The 23,094-nt window shown below is 31.8% G+C and overlaps 2 protein-coding genes across 6 annotated transcripts in view; one reads left to right on the forward strand and one right to left on the reverse strand.

Annotated features, from left to right (window-relative positions):
• LOC127728681 (serine/threonine-protein kinase 11-interacting protein-like) overlaps positions 1 to 23,094 on the reverse strand; it is a 480,863-nt gene that overhangs the window by 97,535 nt on the left and 360,234 nt on the right. The gene's annotated exons all lie outside the window — the stretch shown is intronic.
• The window catches only part of LOC127728688 (nuclear factor erythroid 2-related factor 2-like), a 35,628-nt gene that overhangs the window by 3,659 nt on the left and 8,875 nt on the right, over positions 1 to 23,094 (forward strand). For both annotated transcript variants that reach the window (XM_052236301.1, XM_052236299.1), the window contains exons 2-4: positions 11,806 to 11,937; positions 12,251 to 12,350; positions 15,748 to 15,857. In XM_052236301.1, the coding sequence (XP_052092261.1) occupies positions 11,806 to 11,937; positions 12,251 to 12,350; positions 15,748 to 15,857 (342 nt within the window). The remainder of the gene's footprint in view (positions 1 to 11,805; positions 11,938 to 12,250; positions 12,351 to 15,747; positions 15,858 to 23,094) is intronic.

Consider the following 23,094-nt stretch of genomic DNA (forward strand, 5'->3'; position numbering starts at 1 on the left):
ACTAACAGTTCAGGGGTTCACCACACCAGGCCAAGTGATCAATTTTGTCGCCAGACAATATATGACTTCGCTTTAAAGAAGCTCCAAGGAGAAGTTTATGCTGCCCTAGATTTTCAGTAAAATTCCTTAATGTCGCCTCATGATTTTTGTCGAGCCTTCAACTTTAGTCGAAAAAGCGAGACATAGTGATCCTACATTCCGTCGTCGGCGGCGGCGTCCACAAATATTCACTCTGTGGTTAAGTTTTTGAAATTTTAATAACTTTCTTAAACTATCCTGGATTTCTACCAAACTTGGACAGAAGCTTGTTTATGATCATAAGATAGTATCCAGAAGTAAATTTTGTAAAAATAAAATTCCATTTTTTCCGTATTTTACTTATAAATGGACTTAGTTTTTCTGCCGGGAAATATAACATTCACTCTGTGGTTAAATTTTTAAAAATTTTAATATCTTTCTTAAACTATCCTGGGTTTGTACCAAACTTGGACAGAAGCTTGTTTAAGATCATAAGATAGTATCCAGAAGTAAATTTTGTAAAAAAAAAAATCAATTTTTTCCTTATTTTACTTTTAAATGGACTTAGATTTTCTGCCAGGAAACAACACATTCACTCTGTGGTTAAAGTTTTTAAAATTTTAATAACTTTCTTATACTATTTTGGATTTGTACCAAACTTGGACAGAAGCTTGTTTATGATCAAAAGCTAGTATCTGGAAGGAAATTTTGTAAAAAAATAAGTCCATTTTTTCGGTATTTTACTTTTAAATGGACTTAGATTTTCTGCCAGGAAACAACACATTTACTCTGTGGTTAAAGTTTTTAAAATTTTGATAACTTTCTTATACTATTTTGGATTTGTACCAAACTTGGACAGAAGCTTGTTTATGATCAAATGCTAGTATCTAGAAGGAAATTTTGTTTTCTTCCAGTTAACATTACATTCAGTCTGCAGTTAAAGTTTTTAAACATTTATTAGATTCATAAACTATCCTGGATTTTTACCAAACTTGGACAGAAGCTTCTTACAATCAAAAGATAGTATCAAGAGGAATATTTTTATTGATTTACTTCCTCATTTTTGTTGAGCCTGCGATTAACAGAAAAAGTAGGCGAGACACTGGGTTCCGCGGAACCCTTACAATTTTTTTAAAATGTGCATGATTCCAATATTGGATGAAATAAACATGTTGCACCTGAATTCGGTCTAGAATTGTACACTGTCTTGTACTCTAACATTAAAATAGCAAGATAAGGTGCAGATTATAGAGTACTTTAAGCAAGAAAAAAGAGAAAACTCAATTTTGTGATGTTTGTTTATAAATTACATTGAAGTTCTGCCATCTTAGTTTAATTGAAATTGTAGTAGGCTCCCTTTTTTCTTTTCAAAACTCCAATCCATATTATATGCAATTTTAATGTAAAAATCTAATATTAACTGATAAATATCAAAATTAAATGCTTCATTAAAAATTTCTCATTTTTACATCATTGCATAACAGCAACTGGAATTTGCTTGTATTTAAGCAATGTACATTTGTACAAAGTGTCAAGTCGGCAGGTAACCAGGACAACAATGTATAAACTGCAAAACAAAAATAGTGATTTGTTCATATTTGGTGTTTCAGACTGCTGCATGTGTTTTGTTTTAGCTAAAGGTCCTTTAAACATTAATGTGATGTCAGAATAAATTTAACAGCATTTTACTAAAGGACTGCACTATTTTACTTCCAAAGTTGTATAGATTTTCTGTCAACTCTCACCATATTTGTTTGTGATTTACACTTTCTTATACAGTTTCCCATTAATGACAATCACAACTTTTCCAATGTTATTTTTTGTGATTTTGTTATATTTTAACACTACTGAAGTGTTCTAGAATTATTTACAAGCATTTTCAACTGCTACATTGTACTTGGTGATGAAAAACATATTTTTCCATCAAAATTCTGCAACCAATCACACACAATTTGAAATTACCAGAGTTCCAGTAGACAGTTTTCAAGTGACGAACAGTATTTTTTTCTGAATTCGCATTATAAATTATCTATAAAATAATACTCTTGGTTTTTGTCTTGCCAAAAAGTGGAGTCAAGAAGCGAGACGTAGGTATGCTGTTTCCGGCAGTGGTGTCAACAATGTATAAGTTTGTGATTAGGTCTACTTTATTGTGAACCACTAGTGTTAGGTTAATGATATTTGGTATGCATCTGTATTAGCATTGGCACATATAATTTCCATGGAGAATATTTGGCGGTGCCCCCTCAGTCATGGTATATTGACTTTGAAACTTTTGCTTTGTTTAAACATGTTACATGTATTAGTTTGTGATTAGATCAGTTTAAGATGAAATGCTAATGTTAAGTCAGTGATAAATGGTATGCAAATTTATTTAGTTTGCAAGTCTGGTTTCAATGGAGATTATATAGCCCAACCCCCTCAGCATGGTTCATTGACGTTGAAACTTTTACATAGTTTACAAGATAATGTTTGTGTTTAGGTTTGTTTAAGGGGAACGACTTATGATAATTCAATGGTATTTGGTATGCAGTTGTATTAGCATTGGCACACCTCATTTCTATGGAGATTGTTTAGCCATGTATCTTCAGTCATGGTTCATTGACTTTGAATATTTGCATAACTTAAATGTTAATGTATTGTTATGTTAATTTCAACATTTGCATTATTAGAATTACCAAAAGGCGAGACATATCTCTGTGTCAACAGTTTATTTTTGGAGGTGGGTTGTCCTAGGTTCTTGCTTCATTTAGTGTAATTAAACACAATTGTAAGAAATCAAAACAGAATTTTGTCTGTTTGAGATACAGCAAAATTTTATCAAGGTATTGTTTTTCAATTACCGGTAATTCATACCACAGCGCAAGGCAAGGAAATGCCACCTTAACAATTGTCCTGCAGAAGGCTAAAAAAATAACTGAAAGGAATAGATGCTGGGAAATTTATTCATATAAAGCATTAATGTGATGCTTAAATTCTCCCCAAAGTCTCCCTGTTGGGTCTTCACTTCTTCCTGTTTGGCTGCCAGGGAGAAGTCACGTCTCCGTAAAGTTCTGAAGCGTGGTGACCAATGTAGTTATCTGAAAATATAACAAGAATAGTTTGCCATTTAATGCTTTACTTAATGCAAAATATTGGTAACATTGTAAATCTTTGAAAACAGTTTTGATAATCAAATTAATTGCTTGAAAGTTGTTGAAGATAATGTAGTGTTTTAGTAAAGAGTTTATTTGCCTTGATTCCAGGTGCAATGATATTGTACATTGTTACTGGTGAGAAGTCCCAATATATACCTGATAGCCTAACATGTCCAGTGACCTTTTCTCATTACTTGAAGTGTGTCGTCATCATCCGTTAACTTTTACAAAAAACTTCTCCTCTAAAACTACTGGGCCAAATTTAACGGAACTTGGATACAATCATCATTGAGGTACAATGTATCTAGTTTAAAAAATGTGTCCTATGACCCTGCCTATCAACCACCATAGCCAGCATGGCTAAAAATAGAACATAGAGGTAAACAGTTTAGTCTTTTATCTTGAAAACCACTATGTATGGATAGAGAAAATCTGTCAAGGGCTGAAATGTTCAGAATGATGAAAGCTACACATTGAAGCTGTCAGATGACTTCTTACAGGAGTTATTGCCCTTACATGATGAATTTTATAAATTTTTTCAATTTTGCCTATTATTTTAAAAACTATAGTAGATAAAAAGTAAATTTAAATTTCAAAAATGATCAGTAAGACAAGATCTACAAATTAGATTGCATTCTGAAATTGTCCAACAACTCCTTATTGGAGTTATTGTCCTTTACAAATGAAGTTATGATTTTTTTTTTTACCCATTTTGGATTTTTGTCTATTATCTTAAAGGGTATTAGCTACGAGATATAGAAAAAAATAAAATATGATTTTTTTTTATTCAATTATTAATGAAAGTGAAATAGTGATATAATAATTCGCTTTTAGCAGCCAGTTTGGTTCAGTTTTGTCAAAATAAGCAAAGAAACATTGCTAATGAATTATTCACTTGCGAGTGAATAATTCGACCTCATTAAATCCGTATTTATATGAACTTCAATTGAACCTTAGCTGGAGATGTGTTACGCATGAGCTAGGCGTGTTCAGCTATTAACAAGAAAATAATGTCAACATTGGAAGTTTAAACAATGGTCATGATGGTAAACCATTTGGTTGACTGATTCAATCTACCAATATAAAAACTCATTCTTATACAGGTAAAAACAATTATTAAAATATTTTTTAAACCTCTTATATGAATCCAAACAGACCTATAAAAATCCAAGTGCACGAGATCGATTTCTATTTATATCTATGTTCTTGTTTATCTTGGGTTATATGACTGTTGGCAGTCTTCGGAGGTCACCTTGATGTTTAATTAGATGGCGTCTAGACTAAAATACACACAAAATTCTGATACATATTATCAAGTCCGTGCATTGTAAATTGTTTATTTTAGACTTTTTATTATTTGGATATACTAATCTTTATTTTTGTGACCCCCACGTGCACCCACAGTAAATAAAAAAAAAACGGTTGGACATTTAAAAAAAAAAAACACCCGGTTGCAAGTGATTTTTTTAAAACACCCACCTTACCTTAGTGAAAAAAGGTAAAACACTGGTAACATTTTAGGTATGTTATAAATCAAATATGAGAATTTGAGCAAATTTGGTGAACATGAATTGACAGCTAATGCCCCTTTAATAACAATAATAGATAGATGGTGGAAATCGTTCAACTCTTTATTGGAGTTACTTATCTTTAAATGACAATTTCTTGCGCATTTTTATGCCCCTGCCGTAGCGGAGGGGGCATTAAGTTTTACCCTTGTTCTTCTGTACGTACGTACATACGTACGTAGGTCCGAAAATTGGTTTCCGTTCTCTAACTTTAGTTTGCCTCAACCAAATGTAATGAAACTTATACACAATGCTTATTAACACAAAACACAGGTTAAGTTTGAATTTGGGTGGCGTCACTTTTACCGTTCTAGAGTTATCCCCCTTTACAGATGGAATAATTGCTGAATTTTTCGTTTCCGTTCTCTAACTTTAGTTTGCCTCAACCAAATGTTATGAAACTTTATACACAATGCTTATTACCACAAAACACAGATCAAGTTTGAATTTTTGTGGCGTTACTTTTACCGTTCTAGAGTTATGCCCCTTTACAAATGGAAAAATTGCTGAATTTTTCGTTTCCGTTCTCTAACTTCAGTTTGCCTCAACCAAATGTTATGAAAACTTATACACAATACTTATTAACCACAAAACTCAGATCAAGTACAAATTTGGGTAACATCACTTTTACAGTTCTTGAGTTATGTCCCTTTATAATGCTATATGCAAGTGGGGGCATCATCTGTGTCCCATGGACACATTCCCCATTTATTTTTAATGTTTTTGTCTATTATGTAGATACAGATCAGAAACAATTCAATAGCAAAAATGATCAGCAAGACAAGATCTACAAATAAGACAACAGAGCCAAAATGTTTGTCCTTTAATGATGATTTTTACCAATTTTTTGCATTTTTGTCTATTATCTTAAAATCTGTAATAGATAGATAGAAACTCAAATTAGCCAAAATGATCAGCAAGATGAGATCCACAAAGAACTTTAATGGCTGAAATAGTCCGTCTGACTCTTTATTGGAGTAATTTTTACCCATTTTTTGCATTTTTGTCTAATATCTTAAAAATAATAATACATAGATAGACACATTAAATGTCAAAAATGATTGCAAGATAAGATCAACAAATAAGTTAACATGGCCGAAATTGTCAGTCGACTCCTTATTGTAGTTCTTCCTCTTAAATGACAATTTTTGCAATTTTGCCTGTTATCTTGAAAACTATCCAAGTGCCCTTTTCAAATCTCATTTTCTATTGTTCAAATAAATATAAGGCAAATCTCTTTCAAACTTCCATAAAAGGAGGCAAATTTTTTTTTAAAAAGTATTGTTTTCTAAATTCCAAGACTTCCAAAACTTGATTTTAAAGAGTACAGGGTATATAGTAGTCTTTGAAAACAAAACAAAAGATTTTGTGCAAAAAAAAAATACAATACATTTTTTACATGTATATGTGCACATAAGGTAGACTGATTTGAAATTTTATAGAGTAAATGTGTCAAGATAAGATCGTGAAATAATTTAAGATGTTCTAAGTTTTCTCAAGTATTTTGCATATTATAATCTGTCTGATAAAATATGTTCAACAGCAAAGTATAGACTACATTCCCTTGTTTCCAACATTTTCTATCCAGTTACCCTGCTGAGAACCTTGAGAGAAGAAACCCATTTAAGTTTCAGGTTATATAATATGCAGAGCTTTTGTTTGATTTACATTAAATGGTATTGACTAGATCTTATCGTTTTTCATACAGAAAATAGAGTTTTCAAGTACACAAATCAACATAATGTGTTGAAGTTTCTCAAATATTATTCTTCTACAAGTAAATCAAACAAAATGGAGTCCAAAGTTTGAAGTTTTGAGAAACACATTTAATAGATAAATTTTCCTTGGATTTGTTATATAGGAAGCTTTCTTCATGACTGTTCTTTAAAAATGTATTTTGTAGTGTTAAATAACATTTTTGAATGCTATCCACTGTAAAATCCTAAAAAGAAAAAGAATGAAGCCGATTCTAATAAGCCCCAAACTTTTGGAAAACCATACATTATCTTATCACATCCATCCTTTGTTAGAATGATTGGAAAAAAGTTACTAATTTTTCAGTTGAGTCTGGTGTTGGGGGACTGGTCTGATGTGCTGTAAATTTTGGGGGTAATTCCTGTTATCCTTTTTGACTGGGTTGGACAAAGTTCAAAACTGGCTTATAGTATGGTGATGATGGATGGATGGGCAGGGAAAAGTGGGTACCTTATTTTATCTTATCTACTAAATTCGCCTACAGATCTCTGAAATTTCACAGGAAGATGGACATATGTAGAAGTTTTGCACCTGCTATTATTGAATTGTTTGAGGAGTTTTCTTTTTTCTCCAGACTTGGGAACTTAGTCTTATTTCTGCCAAATTTATGAAAGAGGGTACAAGTTTCCTACAGTTTTCAACCTACTGGGTAGATCCCTGAAACTTCACATGAAGATTGCACATATGTTGAAGTTGTGTTCCTGCTATAATGGAGTTGTTTGAGGAATTTTTTTCTCATTTTTCCAGACTTGGGAACTTAGTAATTTTTCAGCAAAATTTATGAAAGAGTGTGTAATCTGTCAGTTACTAGTTTCCACTATTGTTTGACTATTGTTTTATTTTGTAACTTCACCTTTAATATGTATTTTTCTAATATGTGCATACTAAATATTGAAAATAGCTGTATATCAAAGTTACGACACTCTTTCTTCTGTTCTTCATTTTGTTAGATATTTAAGAAAAAATATTCTTCTCCTTCATTTTATTACAACTACATTGTAAAGATTCTACATTGATTAGTCACAAATATTGCAACCTGACCATTTGAGACTTTATCCCATCTTTTAGCCATGTTTAAAAAGTTAATTCAAAAACTATTTTGACACAAAGATTTTAAAAATAATGAGTTATTGCACTGATATTGTTTTTTCCTGCATTTTGACCCAAAATGACAAAAATGCCCATTTGCATATATTACATGCATATCAGGATGATAACATGTTTATGTGAATTTCAACTCTGCTTGGTACTAAACCAACATCCTAAACTGGATCACAGACTACTTTCTTCCCTGAAATTCATTGCCAAGGTTCTCACTAATATCACCTCATGAAACCTACACTCCTTAAAATCAAGCTCGTCTGATCACTATTATGTAAAACTGAAGAGTTCAAAGATGCAACTATTTAGTATCAAGGGAGTCTCATCAAGGTTATGAGTTCTAACTAAGGATTATTAAAAACGCTCCATGGAAATTATCATGTATTAGATATGATCAATTAAGGAGGTCACTCCTGACTTCAGTTATAATGCTGACGGTTCCCACCATACCTTGAAAACCTGGAATTTATTAGTTATATCTTTGAAATTCACAAAAATGTGAAAGTCATGGAAAAATCAAGAATAATGTGTACTTGTCAGGTAATATGTCTTCCTGTAGACTCTTTCCTTTGTGAACTATAAATGTAGCATGTTAAAAACCAGTTCAGCTTTCTAGTTTAGTACAAAGGTGTGTTGATATTCGTATCACATGTTATTCATCCTGATATGCATGTTATATGTGGCATTGGGCATTAAAACACAAATCCCTCCATCCACCCTGATGGTGTATCAAATTATAATTTTAGAGTCCAATTCAAGTCTAAGTAACTGACACTCTGGAAACTGTCATTATTGCATGGCATTATTATGAACTTTCATGTTTTATGCCAAATTCCTATATGCTTCTACTTACTTGGATTGTCATTTTAGTTTAATAGAAGAAAATTAATGTTTATGATGAAATTATTTTTTTTAGGATAATAATTTCTAATGCTTACCAGAAAATTTTGTTGTCTGAAATAAGTGGTCACACTACTTAAAAAATTATTCATATTTAAATTTTTTAGAGGTGCTATAATCATTGAATCTTGCTTATAAACCTGTATTTGTAACTTTCATGTACTTATTTCACCAAATCAGGTAATTTAAGATTTTTTTTCTCACTGATTATCAGTGTTTAAATAATAAAAGTGTGAGACCACAGTGTTGACAAACTACCTTGAAACAGACAAAAGGGAGATGGTTGTTAATATTCAAATATTTTGTAACTGCCAGGTGAACCTTAATATTATGTTTATTTACTTTTAAAGGTTTTTCCATCCACCTCCATGCATAATAACTCAGTTTCTATGGTGACAACCACAAAAAGTGACTCACTTGTTAGTAACTTCCTCTCATATTTCATTTACAATTGTGTTCATATGTAATGAAATTTAAGGAAAACACAATTTTTTAAATAATTGTTAGGTGTGTGACATTTTATTGGTAATAAAGAACAAATAAGTTGATGTACAGTACTTTACTTTATAGTTTGTTTTTTTATTAAATATTATCAGTTGTAGAAGCATATTAAAGATATACTTGGACTGTACTTGAATAATCATATGTTCAACATTTGCTTATGTACTAACAAAAGTAAAACACTTGAAAAAATATTTTTATTTTGAAAGGAATTAAGAGGGTATTTACTAGCTTTATCCAAGGCGCCATCAAATTGATTCAATTAGTCAGGCTTCAGTGACGGAACTTGATTTGGTGTCCTGGGGCTGTGACACTGCGGGTCAGGTTAGAGCTTTGTAATTGAGGTCATACACCTACTTACCTGAACACATATTTGATTCAAACTTATTGTTCCATGACAAGAAGCCTTTGTTACTTCATACAGGTAGACAATTTTGTTTTGATGTAATGGTAACTTAACAAGGGTACAGTTAGAAAAAAGATCAGTGGTATTTCATTTGGATGATGGTCGTATAACATTTGGAGGAGGATTAAAGTTGATAGATTAATTAGTAATTCATTTTTCCTTAGGTTGTAATTAATTGGTTTATAAAATGGTTTCAGTACACTTACAAGTATATCAAGACTTTTCTATCTGTTTTGCAAATAGAAAGACTTTTTTATCATCTGCAAATCTAGTTCCATAATGGAAATTGTATTATGTTATAAATTTTACTTATATGATATAAATTTACTTTAAGCATATACATGTACTAAGTGAATGTTGAGTAGATATATGTTTTCGGATAGGCTTTGTATAGCTGTTGTGTTAGGTCCATATCTCAGATGATATAAGCAGTAGGTCATTTATATTTGGTGTAAGGAATGATTGCAAGTTGTACATGTCTATCTAGCAGGGTTCATCTGCCCATGAACTAATTTTCATGGTTCATTGGTTAACTTTAAGTTTCTGTTATACTTGTAGTAATGCCATGCAACAAAGAAATCCAATCATCAGTAAAGCTGGCAAGCCATTTCAGCCTGCACACTCCTGTTTTTGGTTGTTGTCTCATTGATATTTCCTCATTTTGTTTTTGTTTATTTCATATTAAATTGTCAATATCATACCTATGGTCTTGCAGGTTTCAGATGTCTACATATTTACATGGATCTCCCCAAAAAGTTGCTTGGTTTTAGTGGGTGGAACTTTTTTTTGTTTTTTATGCCCCCGCAACTGAAAGTTGGGGGTCTTGTTGTTTTACCCCTGTCCGTCCGTCCCATTATGTGTATATAGCTATTCCACATAACTCCTCCTACAGTTTGAATGTTAGGAAGTTTTCACATTGCTGGCTGTTTGTACATATATTGAAGGTGTGCATGTGGTCAGGGTTTTGATTTTTATTGATATTTGCTCTTTTGGGAGACAGTTGAACTTTGTAATTTTTGGAGTATATACTTGCATAAGAGATGCAAAGCGTTTCCAGATAACTCCTACAGTTTGAATGCTCGGAAGTTTTCACTTTGCTGGCTGTTTGTACATTTATTGAAGGTGTGCATGTGGTCAGGGTTTTGATTTTTATTAATATTTGCTCTTTTGGGAGATATTTGAACTTTGTCATTTTCTGGAGTATTTACTTGCATAAGAGGTGCATAGTGTTTCCGGATCTCCTCCGTACAGTTTGAATGCTAGGAAGTTTTCACTTTGCTGGCTGTTTGTACATATATTGAAGGTGAACATGATGTCAGGGTTTTGATTTTTATTAATATTTGCTCTTTTTGGAGATAGTTGAACTTTGTCATTTCCTGGAGTATATACTTGCATAAGAGGTGCATAGTTTTTCTGGATAACTCCTCCTACAGTTTGAATGCTAGGAAGTTTTCACGTTGCTGGCTGTTTGTACATATATTGAAGGTGTACATATGGTCAGGGTTTTAATTTTTATTATTGTTTGCTCTTTTGGGAGATAGTTGAACTTTGTCATTTTCTGGAGTATATACTTGCATAAGAGGTTCGAAGGGTTTCCAGATAACTCCTCCTACAGTGAACCATGGACCTCTGTGCTCTCATATACAACTTTGTGTATTATAAGATAACACTGTATCTGCGGGGGCATCATTTGTGTCTCCCAGACACAATAATATCTCAAAGAAAGTCCCACATTAACTTTGTTATAATACAGTTACTTCAGAGTGGAGTGCGGGGGCATCACTTTGTCTAGTTAGCTTTTTGTTTGTGAACATTTCAAAGAAAAATGTTGATTGTACAAAAAAATAAAGATGAATTCAATACTATTGGTAATGCTCTATCTTGAAAATTTTCTCCTTATAATTTTGCAGGTGTTCATATCAAATGTTGCAGTAACAAATAAACATTATCATATGGTGTTGAATTTATAGATTCTATAGAAATGAAACTTAATATAAAACACAAACTGTAATTGAGAAGAATATTTATTGTTATTTTACTGTTGGATTACATAATACAAACTAGACAATAGTAATGTATATCACTCTACAGTATAAAAACTTGTATTTCATATCTTCAAAATGTGTCAAAAAACTGATTTAAGAAAAAGGGAACAGAAATTTACTATTAGTCAATTTGAAATGGATGCAGATACTAGAATGTTTAGGGTACATTTGTACTAATTAAGCCAGTGTGCTTGAGGTTTCCAAAAATAGAAAAATTAATGTTTAGAGTAATTATTTAAGTACAAGTTTATTATATTAATATATTTATATACATGTATATTGGTTCATGTGTTTTCATCAAGCACGACATTATCTTTCATTTCCTGTGTTTGTAGGATGTGGGTTATTTTTTCTATTATATTTGTATTTTCCAGGATCTTGATCTCATTGAGGTACTATGGAGACAGGATATAGATCTCGGGATAGGAAAGGAGGTGTTCGACATCAACCTAAGGAAAGAGCTAGAGAGAGAACGAGAGATAGAGATACAAAAAGAACAAATCAAAGTAAGTGTCATTCAGAATGGCTGTAGAATGTGATATGTTTCACCATTTTCGAAGATTTTCATGTTCAGCTAGATTGAAAAACTTAAACCTGATAGGAATGGTAATTATTAAGCTATCAATATTACTGATGTTAGTCTTAATTTGACCATATTAACAGCATATATAAATGCCTTTATGCTAAACAGGGAGACATTCTGTTGACCTAATGGAAAGTAATCATATTTTCTTTGATCCAAAGATGCATACTATAAGTGTGGATGATATTTAAAACAAAAAGTTACTATTCATTCATCAACTCCTTTTTCTTTCACAGAAAAAAGAGGAAGAATTGGTGAGAATAAAACTTGAAGAACAGCGCCGGCAGCAGGAACAGCAATGGAGATCAGAGAATTTTACTAGAGATGGAGAAACTGGTATGTAATATTGGCAATATGGTCCCTATTTTAAGGTAAAATTTCAAATTAGGATTGAATGGCCATTTAATAACAACTACATAGGAAATAGGACTTTCCTTTCAAAATGTACATATATAAGCCTTCCTTATATGACATCAAAACTGGTTGAAATTGGGAAGATTTTTCCAACTTTAACCAAAATCTAATTTTCTACGAATGTTAGAGGTCAATTTAAATAAGAAAAGATTTTCAGAAACTGTTTTATTTCACTTTCTCATATATGTGTATGCATCACTTTAAAACATATTTCATCTTGAAATAATTGACATACAATTTAGAGCCGAATTGGGACCTTAGATCAGTAAAAGCTTTTTTATGCCATGTTTTTAAGTCACAACATGTAATTTATTGTTTTTTGAATTAATAATTTAATTGATATTGATAAATTTATTCTGCAATTAGTATTATACTTTTATGATTTATTTCTAAGCTTACCAAACCTTACACTGTGTATGATATTACATATTATATGAATGATCCTTTGGTCTCCTCTTACAGAAGACCTTATAATTATATACCTTGATGCTGAAATGCCAAAGGTAGACAACTATAATTAATGTGTATGTTAAACTATACATGAGCTTGTTGATCATAGTTAAAAATTCTGAAATATAGTTGTATGAGCTGTGGGAGAAAACTTATACATTATATGTGATCTTAATTAAAATTTATTGCTAAACAATTCAGATTGATAAGATCTTGTCAAGTAAGTTAAGTAAACAGAATATTTAATATGAAACATTTATGTTGTGAAAATTGATTAGATTGAGCAAAGGAAATTATCTGGAGCACAGCATACTTGGATTTATGTTTAGTAATTGCAAAGGGAAAATCAATTTATGTTCTTGAAATCAATTGACCCAGAATATAATAATAGGTCCTTGTCAGGAATGTTGCTTCATTATGTGTACTCATACATGTATACCCTTTTGAACTCCTAGTCCAACATGATACAAACTGCATTCATAATGCATATCAAGTTATTTTTCACGTCCGGTTTTGCTCATGGTCCTGGCATTAAAAGGGCAGATAACTCTTTGCTGTGTTCATTGTTTGCATTACATGGCCTTGTACAATGCATTTGAATTAATAGTGAAATGTTACATGGGAATTATATTTTACTGTAAAATTCTAACTGTGAACATAACAAAGTATTTCTTGATATACAGTAGATGACCATTTATGAGCAAGAACTTTATATTTACTATGTAAACATTCTAATGCTGGACATTTCTTGAAAAAATTATTTTTTTTTTTTTAATTTCTTAGCATGTCCTACAAAAAAATTTATTTTACAATATTTACCTTTAATCTGTTCATTATTTTCTGTTAACCTGCATCAGTGTTTAAGGTAGAGTTTAAATGATTCGCGTGTTAGTGATTAACCCCAAGAGTTGATTTACAGTACATGTACAAAGATATCTTATTATGCCCCCGCCGTAGTGGAGAGGGCATTAAGTTTTACCCTTGTCAGTCTGTACGTCCGTACGTACGTCCCATAGTTGGTTTCCGTTCTCTAACTTTAGTTTGCCTCAACCAAATGTTATGAAACTTACACTCAATGCTTATTACCACAAAACACAAATCAAGTTTGAATTTTGGTGGCATCACTTTAACCATTCTAGTTATGTTTTGTTATCCAAAAGACAAAACTATTTTCTTGTACAATTTTTATACGACCGCAAAAACTAAAAATTTTTTGGTCGTATATTGGTATGACGTTGGCGTCGTCGTCCGGCGTCGTCGTCCGAAGACACATTGGTTTTCGCACTCTAACTTTAGTTTAAGTGAATGGATCTCCATGAAATGTTACCATAAGGTTCAATACCACAAAAGGAAGGTTGGGATTGATTTTGGGGGTTATGGTACCAACAGTTAAGGAATTAGGGGCCAAAAAGGGGCCAAAAATAAGCATTTTTGTAACTTCCAGACAGAACTTGTGTGTTAGTGTATGGATCTCTCTGACATTGTACCACAAGGTTCTATATCACAAAGGGAATGCTGGGATTGATTTTGGGGGTAATTGCCGCAAAATTTTAGGAATTAGGGGCCAAAAAAGGGGCAAAAAACAAGCATTTTTCTAGTTTCATGATAATAACTTGTGTGTAAGTATATGGATTTTTCTGAAATTGAACTACATGGTTCCATATCACAAAGGGAAAGCTGGAATTGAGTTTGGGGGTAATTGCCCTAAACGTTTAGGAAAAAGGGGCCAAAAATAGCATTTTTCTAGTTTCCAGACAATAACTTCTGTTCAAGTGTATGGATCGCTCTGAAATTGTACTGCAAGGTACCATACCACAAAGGGAATGCTGGGATTGATTTTGGGGGTAATTGCCTCAAAATTTTAGAAATTAGGGGCAAAAAAGGGGCAAAAAACAAGCATTTTTCTAGTTTCAGGACAATAACTTGTGTGTAAGTGTATGGATCTTCATGAAATTGTACTACAAGGTTCCATATCACAAAAGGAAAGCTGGGTTTGAGTTTGGGGTAATTGCCCTTAATGTTTAGGAATTTGGGGCCAAAAAGGGGCCTAAAAACAAGCATTTTTCTAGTTTCCAGACAATAACTTGTGTTCAAGTGTATGGATCTCTCTGAAATTGTACTGCAAGGTACCATACCACAAAGGGAATGCTGGGATTGATTTTGGGGATACTGGCCTCAAAATGTTAGGAATTAGGGGCCAAAAAGGGGCAAAAAACAAGCATTTTTCTAGTTTCAGGACAATAACTTGTGTGTAAGTATATGGATCTTTATGAAATTGTACTACAAGGTTCCATATCACAAAAAGAAAGCTGGGTTTGAGTTTGGGGGTAATTGCCCTAAACATTTAGGAATTTGGGGCCAAAAAGGGGCCTTAAAACAAGCATTTTTCTAGTTTCCAGACAATAACTTGTGTTCAAGTGTATGGATCTCTCTGAAATTGTACTGCAAGGTACCATACCACATAGGGAAGGCTGGGATTGAGTTTGGGGGTGATGAATCATAAGGGGGTTCAAAAAATTTAGTGGAGGGATTTTTTTTTTCTTTAAAATTTTCCATTTTAAATTGGTTATTTCTGATTTATATATAAAAGCAAATAATAATGATATGGTTTGAATAGGTAAATTAAAAAAATTTAAGTTCTTAGACCACATTCATTCTGTGTCAGAAACCTATGCTGTGTCAAATATTTAATCACAATCCAAATTCAGTGCTGTATCAAGCTTGAATGTTGTGTCCATACTTGCCCCAACTGTTCAGGGTTCGACCTCTGCGGTCGTATCAAGCGGAGCATTTTATTAGTTATTGCTTTATTTTTTGTTTGGAACAAAATAAGGCTTAGAGTCGTGCAATGTTTTTTTTCTGATTTAAGGTGAATGGGTGCCTGTAGGTGGAAGAAATAGAATTCCTCCACCCCCTCAGACTTCTCAACAACTGCAGCAAGTCCCACAGCAGCAAAATGTACAGAATAGTCAATACCAGGTAAATGTTCTTTTAACGAAGATGTAAACTCAATGTAGATATATGGTGTGTAAGTAATGAATTTTACTTTAGAGGAAGTGTAGAATAAGAAAAGATACAATGATCTTGCTAAATAAGCTTATTATATATATAAATTATGTTGTGTTGTAACCCCATATAAGATTACTTATCCATTCTCTTATATAGCTGGATCATTCCTCGATTTTTTAAGGTTTTTTCATGAAAGTCTGTGTGATACTGATTTCTCTATCACTCCTAATATGCAAAAATTTGAGCAGAATTATCCAAGAATAAGTCAGTGGTTCTCTCCAGGCACTCTGGTTACCTCCATCAATAAAAACTCAGCAAGAAATTGTGCAATAGTGCTGTATGTGGCGTTAAACACCAATCAAGCATTCAATCCAAGAAAAAAGAAGATAATAAGAATTGACATGTCTCCTCTAGCATGTGACAGTAATTGATCAACATCCACAAGTTTCTCTCCTCCTTGAAAATTCAAATTATAAGATTAAAATGTCAAAATTGTATGAATAGTTTATTCTTTATGTAGAGATGAAATGTCAGTTTTACTTGAAAATGTTTTTTTTTTTTTTTTTTACCTTTTTATTATGGTAAGAAATGTGAAGACATTGTATGTAACTGTTCATTTTTTGTTAATTACATTCTATAATAAGGAACATTTGTAACTTTATACAGAAAAAATATCATTACATCTGACTGGCATTCAATCAAATATATAGTTACATATTTATAATAATACATAATTGGCAACAATAAGGTGTTTTATTTGTTCTGTATGTTCCAAGTCAGTACACACTGCATCATTATAATTGTCAACAGACCTTTAATTATACCATAAATCATCCACACAACAAAACATTATGATGACATTAAGATAGCTTTATATTTGTTTTTTTTTAGGGTTAGTTAATTATTAATGTGAAACAAAAAGTAGATCAAAATGTAATATTATTGTTAGTTTCTCAAATTCAGGATACTTCCCTCAGATTTGATCATAAAATGGGTCCTGAAAGGTGTATAATGTTACTTGTCAGCAATCTTTTAATCTTTATAAAAAGTTCAATTGAAGTGAACTATTTTTATACGACCGCAAAAAAATTTTGTGGTCGTATATTGGTATGACGTTGGCGTCGTCGTCGTCGTCGTCGTCGTCGTCCGGCGTCGTCGTCCGAATACATATTGGTTTTCGCACTCTAACTTTAGTTTAAGTGAATGGATCTTTTTGAAATTTGACCATAAGGTTAAATACCACAAAAGGAAGGTTGGGATTGATTTTGAGGGTTATGGTACCAACAGTTAAGGAATTAGGGGCCAAAAAGGGGCCAAAAATGAGCATTTTCTAGTTTCCAGACAATAACTGTGGAACGGTGTATGGATCTCTCTGAAATTATACTACAAGTTGGCATACCACAAAGGGATGGTTAGGATTTGCTTTGGGGGGTTATGGCTCAAACCGTTTAGGAATTAGGGGCAAAAAAGGGGGGAAAACAAGGTTGTCCTGGTTAATGGACAAATACTTTAGTACAAAACATAATTTAAAGCAGTGTAAGGGAGATAAATCAAATACATCATTGAAATTATCTCCCTTACACTGCTTTTAAATTATGTATAAAGTAATGGTTAATGAACAATAAAGATAATCTAAAACAGTGTAAGGGAGGTAATCCAAATACAACGTTTTGGTTACTTCCCTTACACTGCTTTTAAATTATGTTTAAAGAAATGCATATTTATAAAGGAAGACCAGTAAAAATATCTGCAAATGTTTTCATCTTTTTTTTTTACAAAAAAATCCATATGAAAGATTTGACACTATATTTTTATTAATTCTATTATAAAATAGATTAAGTTAGCACTATGGTAAATTTAAATGGGTAATTATGGTTGCCAACTCCATTGGAAATTTGAATTGAGATTATGACCATATCTTGAGGGAAAGAATTTTTTTGGGGGAAAAAGGAGGGGGGGATAAAAAGAAATTGTGGGGGGCCAATTTTTTCTCATTTCAGATTTCAGAAATTAAAAAGAATTATTCTTCAAATATTATTTTTTTTTCAAATTTCAAATATTGAAAAATTTCAAGAAGTAATCTTTAATTGCACAGTATGGCGCATTAGATTTGTAAAATCTTTGATCACATTTATTTATTTGTTATGCCGAATCTAACAGTGTATTTAGATTTTTAATTTTGGGTCCAGTTTTCAAATTGGTCTACATTAATGTCCAAAGGGTCCAAAATTAAACTTTGTTTGATTTTAGCAAAAATTGAATATATGAGGTTCTTTGATATGCTGAATCTAAACATGTATTTAGATTTTTGATTTTTGGCCCAGTTTTCAAGTTGGTCCAAATTGGGGTCCAAAATTAAACTTTGTTTGATTTCAACAAAAATTGAATATATGGGGTTCTTTGATATGCTGAATCTAACCATGTATTTAGATTTTTTATTTGTGGACCCCGTTATCTAATTGGTTCATATTGAGGTCAAAAGGGTCCAAAATTAAACTTTGTTTGATTTCATCTAAAATTGAATTATTGGGGTTCTTTGATATTCCAAATCTAACCGTGTATTTAGGTTTTTAATTTTGGGTCCTGTTTTTTAAATTGGTCTACATTGAGGTCCAAAGGGTCCAAAATTAAACTTAGTTTGATTTTGACAAAAATTGAATTCTTGGGGTTCTTTGATTTGCTGAATCTAAACATGTGTTTAGTTTTTTGATTATGGGCCCAGTTTTCAAGTTGGTCCAAGATAGGGTCCAGTATTTAAACTTTGTTTGATTTCAACAAAAATTGAATATATGGGGTTCTTTGATATGCTGAATCTAAACATGTATTTAGATTTTTATACGACCGCAAAAAAATTTTTGTGGTCGTATATTGGTATGACGTTGGCGTCGTCGTCGTCGTCCGGCGTCGTCGTCCGAATACGCATTAGTTTTCGCACTCTAACTTTAGTTTAAGTGAATGGATCTCTATGAAATTTTACCATAAGGTTCAATACCACAAAAGGAAGGTGGGGATTGATTTTGGGGGTTATGGTACCAACAGTTAAGGAATTAGGGGCCAAAAAGGGGCCAAAAATAAGCATTTTCTAGTTTCCAGACAGTAACTGTGGAAAGGTGTATCGATCTCTCTGAAATTATACTACAAGTTTCCATATCACAAAGGGATGGTTAGGATTTGCTTTGGGGGGTTATGGCTCAAACCGTTTAAGAATTAGGGGCAAAAAAGGGGGAAAAACAAGGTTGTCCTGGTTAATGGACAAATACTTTAGTACAAAACATAATTTAAAGCAGTGTAAGGGAGATAAATCAAATACATCATTGAAATTATCTCCCTTACACTGCTTTTAAATTATGTATAAAGTAATGGTTAATGAACAATTAAGATAATTTAAAACAGTGTAAGGGAGGTAATCCAAATACAACGTTTTGGTTACTTCCCTTACACTGCTTTTAAATTTTGTTTAAAGAAATGCATATTTATAAAGGAAGACCAGTAAAAATATCTGCAAATGTTGCATCTTTTTTTTTTACAACAAAATCCATATGAAAGATTTGACACTATATTTTAAATTCTATTATAAAATAGATTAAGTTAGCACTATGGTAAATTTAAATGGGTAATTATGGTTGCAAACTCCATTGGAAATTTGAATTGAGATTATGACCATATCTTGAGGGAAAGAATTTTTTGGGGAAAAAAAGGGGGGGGGGGGGGTTTAAAGAAATTGTGGGGGGTCAATTTTTTCTCATTTCAGATTTCAGAAATTAAAAAGAATTATTCTTCAAATATTATTTTTTTTTCAAATTTCAAATATTGAAAAATTTCAAGACGTAATCTTTAATTGGACAGTATGGCGCATTATATTTGTAAAATCTTTGACCACATTTATTTATTTGTTATGCCGAATCTAACCGTGTATTTAGATTTTTAATTTTGGGTCCAGTTTTCAAATTGGTCTACATTAAGGTCCAAAGGGTCCAAAATTAAACTTTGTTTGATTTTAACAAAAATTGAATATATGGGGTTCTTTGATATGCTGAATCTAAACATGTATTTAGATTTTTGATTTTTGGCCCAGTTTTCAAGTTGGTCCAAATTGGGGTCCAAAATTAAACTTTGTTTGATTTCAACAAAAATTGAATATATGGGGTTAATTGATATGCTGAATCTAACCATGTATTTAGATTTTTTATTTGTGGCCCAGTTTTCAAGTTGGTCCAAATTGGGGTCCAAAATTAAACTTTGTTTGTTTTCAACAAAAATTGAATATATGGGGTTCTTTGATATGCTGAATCTAACCATGTATTTAGATTTTTTATTTGTGGCCCAGTTTTCAAGTTGGTCCAAATTGGGGTCCAAAATTAAACTTTGTTTGATTTCAACAAAAATTGAATATATGGGGTTCTTTGATATGCTGAATCTAACCATGTATTTAGATTTTTGATTTTTGGGCCCTGTTATCAACTTTGTCCACATTGAGGTCAAAAGGGTCCAAAATTAAACTTAGTTTGATTTTAACAAAAATTGAATTCTTGGGGTTCTTTGATATGCTGAATCTAAACATGTATTTAGATTTTAGATTTTTGGCCCAGTTTTCAAGTTGGTCCAAATTGGGGTCCAAAATTAAACTTTGTTTGATTTCAACAAAAATTGAATATATGGGGTTCTTTGATATGCTGAATCTTACCATGTATTTAGATTTTTTATTTGTGGGCCCGCTATCAAATTGGTTCATATTGAGTTCAAAAGGGTCCAAAATTAAACTTTGTTTGATTTCATCAAAAATTGAATTATTGGGGTTCTTTGATATGCCAAATCTAACCGTGATTTTAGATTTTTAATTTTGGGTCCCATTTTTAAATTGGTCTACATTAAGGTCCAAAGGGTCCAAAATTAAACTTAGTTTGATTTTAACAAAAATTGAATTCTTGGGGTACTTTGATATGATGAATCTAAACATGTGTTTAGATTTTTGATTATGGGACCAGTTTTCAAGTTTGTCCAAGTTGGGGTCCAAAATTAAACTTAGTTTGATTTCAACAAAAATTGAATTCTTGGGGTACTTTGATATGCTGAATCTAAACATGTATTTTGATTTTGGACATTGGACCATAATAGGAAAATTAAAAAAATTGAAGTTCTTAGACCACATTCTTTCTGTGTCAGAAACCTATGCTGTGTCAAATATTTAATCACAATCCAAATTCAGAGCTGTATCAAGCTTGAATGTTGTGTCCATACTTGCCCATACTGTTCAGGGTTCGACCTCTGCGGTCGTATCAAGCTGCGCCCAGCGAAGCATTTTATTACATCTTGTCTCATATAGACAAAGAAAAGAAATTAATTGATTAATTGATTAACTGTATGTACTATCAGAAGTTTTGACATCACTGTACAGAGCTTTTGAAGCTCTTACATATAGTTGAAAATAAGGGTGTTAAAATATGAAGTCCTTTTGAAATTCTAATATAAAACCCTAGAGATATATCTATAGTATCCATTAACAATCTTATAGTTATTGTGCAATGGTATGAAATACAACAGTTTATTGTTAGAAAATACAAACCATAAAATATCACTCTCTATATAAAGAGAACCAAACAAGTTTAATAAAAGAGTATTTAATCAATACAGTGGGAGTGGCTCCATACAATGATTGCTATTTATAAAGCCTTTGTTGTCAGTAATTTTGTGTGTATTGACACAAAAGTATTGATGTTGCTACTGATATATGTATGCATTTTTATTGAATGTAAAAGCAGTTTTATTGTATTATGTATATATCAAGCAATTTCAATTGTCTTCCAAAGAAAAAATATGAAGTAGACTTTGCAGGCATCTAAAAAATTGACTTCTTTATTTGAGGTTACTGTTGAGGCTTATTTGAATGTACATTTTACGACTTTTCTCTGGAAGGCAATAGTTTTAAATATCCAATCACAAATGTAATTAAGGTCAAGACTGGGCATTAAATTAAGATAATTAAATTATGTTTACCTTCAACTCTTTTTCACTGATCAATGAATTTTTTCCTAATTAGGTCAGTTTCTCAGTCTATGATTGTAAGGTGTACATGTCCATCTGACAATGTTCATCTGTCCATGACACCATGAGCATCACTGATGAGTCTTTTGTAGACGAAATGTGCGACTGGCGTACAAAATTTCAATCCTGGTATCTTTGATGAGTTTTTTTTCATCATCAATGTTTAATAAAAAAAATCAAGATAGATCAGTTGCTGGGTTATACTGTAAATAATAGATCTATTGAATGACTAAACATTTAACAATTATTGTTTGACTGAGATTGAAATGAAAAACACAATTTTCTCTAGTTAATATCTCTCATAAAGCTTCCTATTAAGTCTGTTATTTTAGAGAATCTGTAACATTTCAACACTATAATTATGAAATTTTCTCAAAAATCGTTGCAAAAGTACAATGACCCCTGATCATTGGCAATCATACCATATCTCCTTATTTTTTTTGTATTGAACATACTCTGTTAAACAGTGGATAAGATGTCTCTCTGTTTGCCAAGTTCTAGTTTAAACTGGCAGGAAAACTCAAACATGCCAGACATGGAGCGATTTGTTAAAAGTTAGGTAAAAGATCAATAGTGTTAGAATTTTATATTAGAATATTTTGAACACACATATTTATTGTTTCAACTTTTCCTGTATATGTAGCTCTCTCCATGGTATAAAGCACCTAGTCTAAGTCTGATAAAAGATCACATTTTGAGGTTTCCTGTAGCTCTCTCCATGGTATAAAGCACCCACTCCCAGTCTGATAAAAGGTCATGTTTTAAGGTTCCCTGTAGCAAAATCATTAATTAGGTAAATTTTCTACCTAGTCTGAAATCAGAGTAATGTTTTTGTGTCAAAAACAATTTAAAACTAGAAATTGTCATTATTTTCTTCTTACTGAGTTTGTTGTTAATTAAAAAGATTCTTTGAAGTGGAGATAGAGGATCAGAATATAGATTTTGCCTTATCTTCAAAGGATTCTGCAACATTTTCTACATAAAAGTAAAATGTTGCTGAAAACATAAACTACATCAGAAGTATTGGTGCCATCATAAGTTATTTGATATAGATAATTGTTTGGTTTTCTAACAGCAACCTCATTGACTATACCAGTTCTTCTAGCATCTTTAGATTGTCTCTCTGATAAAATTTGGAAATTAACACACAGCTACCAATGAAAAT

This window comes from Mytilus californianus, unplaced genomic scaffold (assembly GCF_021869535.1).
Source record: "Mytilus californianus isolate M0D057914Y unplaced genomic scaffold, xbMytCali1.0.p SCAF_2, whole genome shotgun sequence".
NCBI lineage: Eukaryota > Metazoa > Mollusca > Bivalvia > Mytilida > Mytilidae > Mytilus > Mytilus californianus.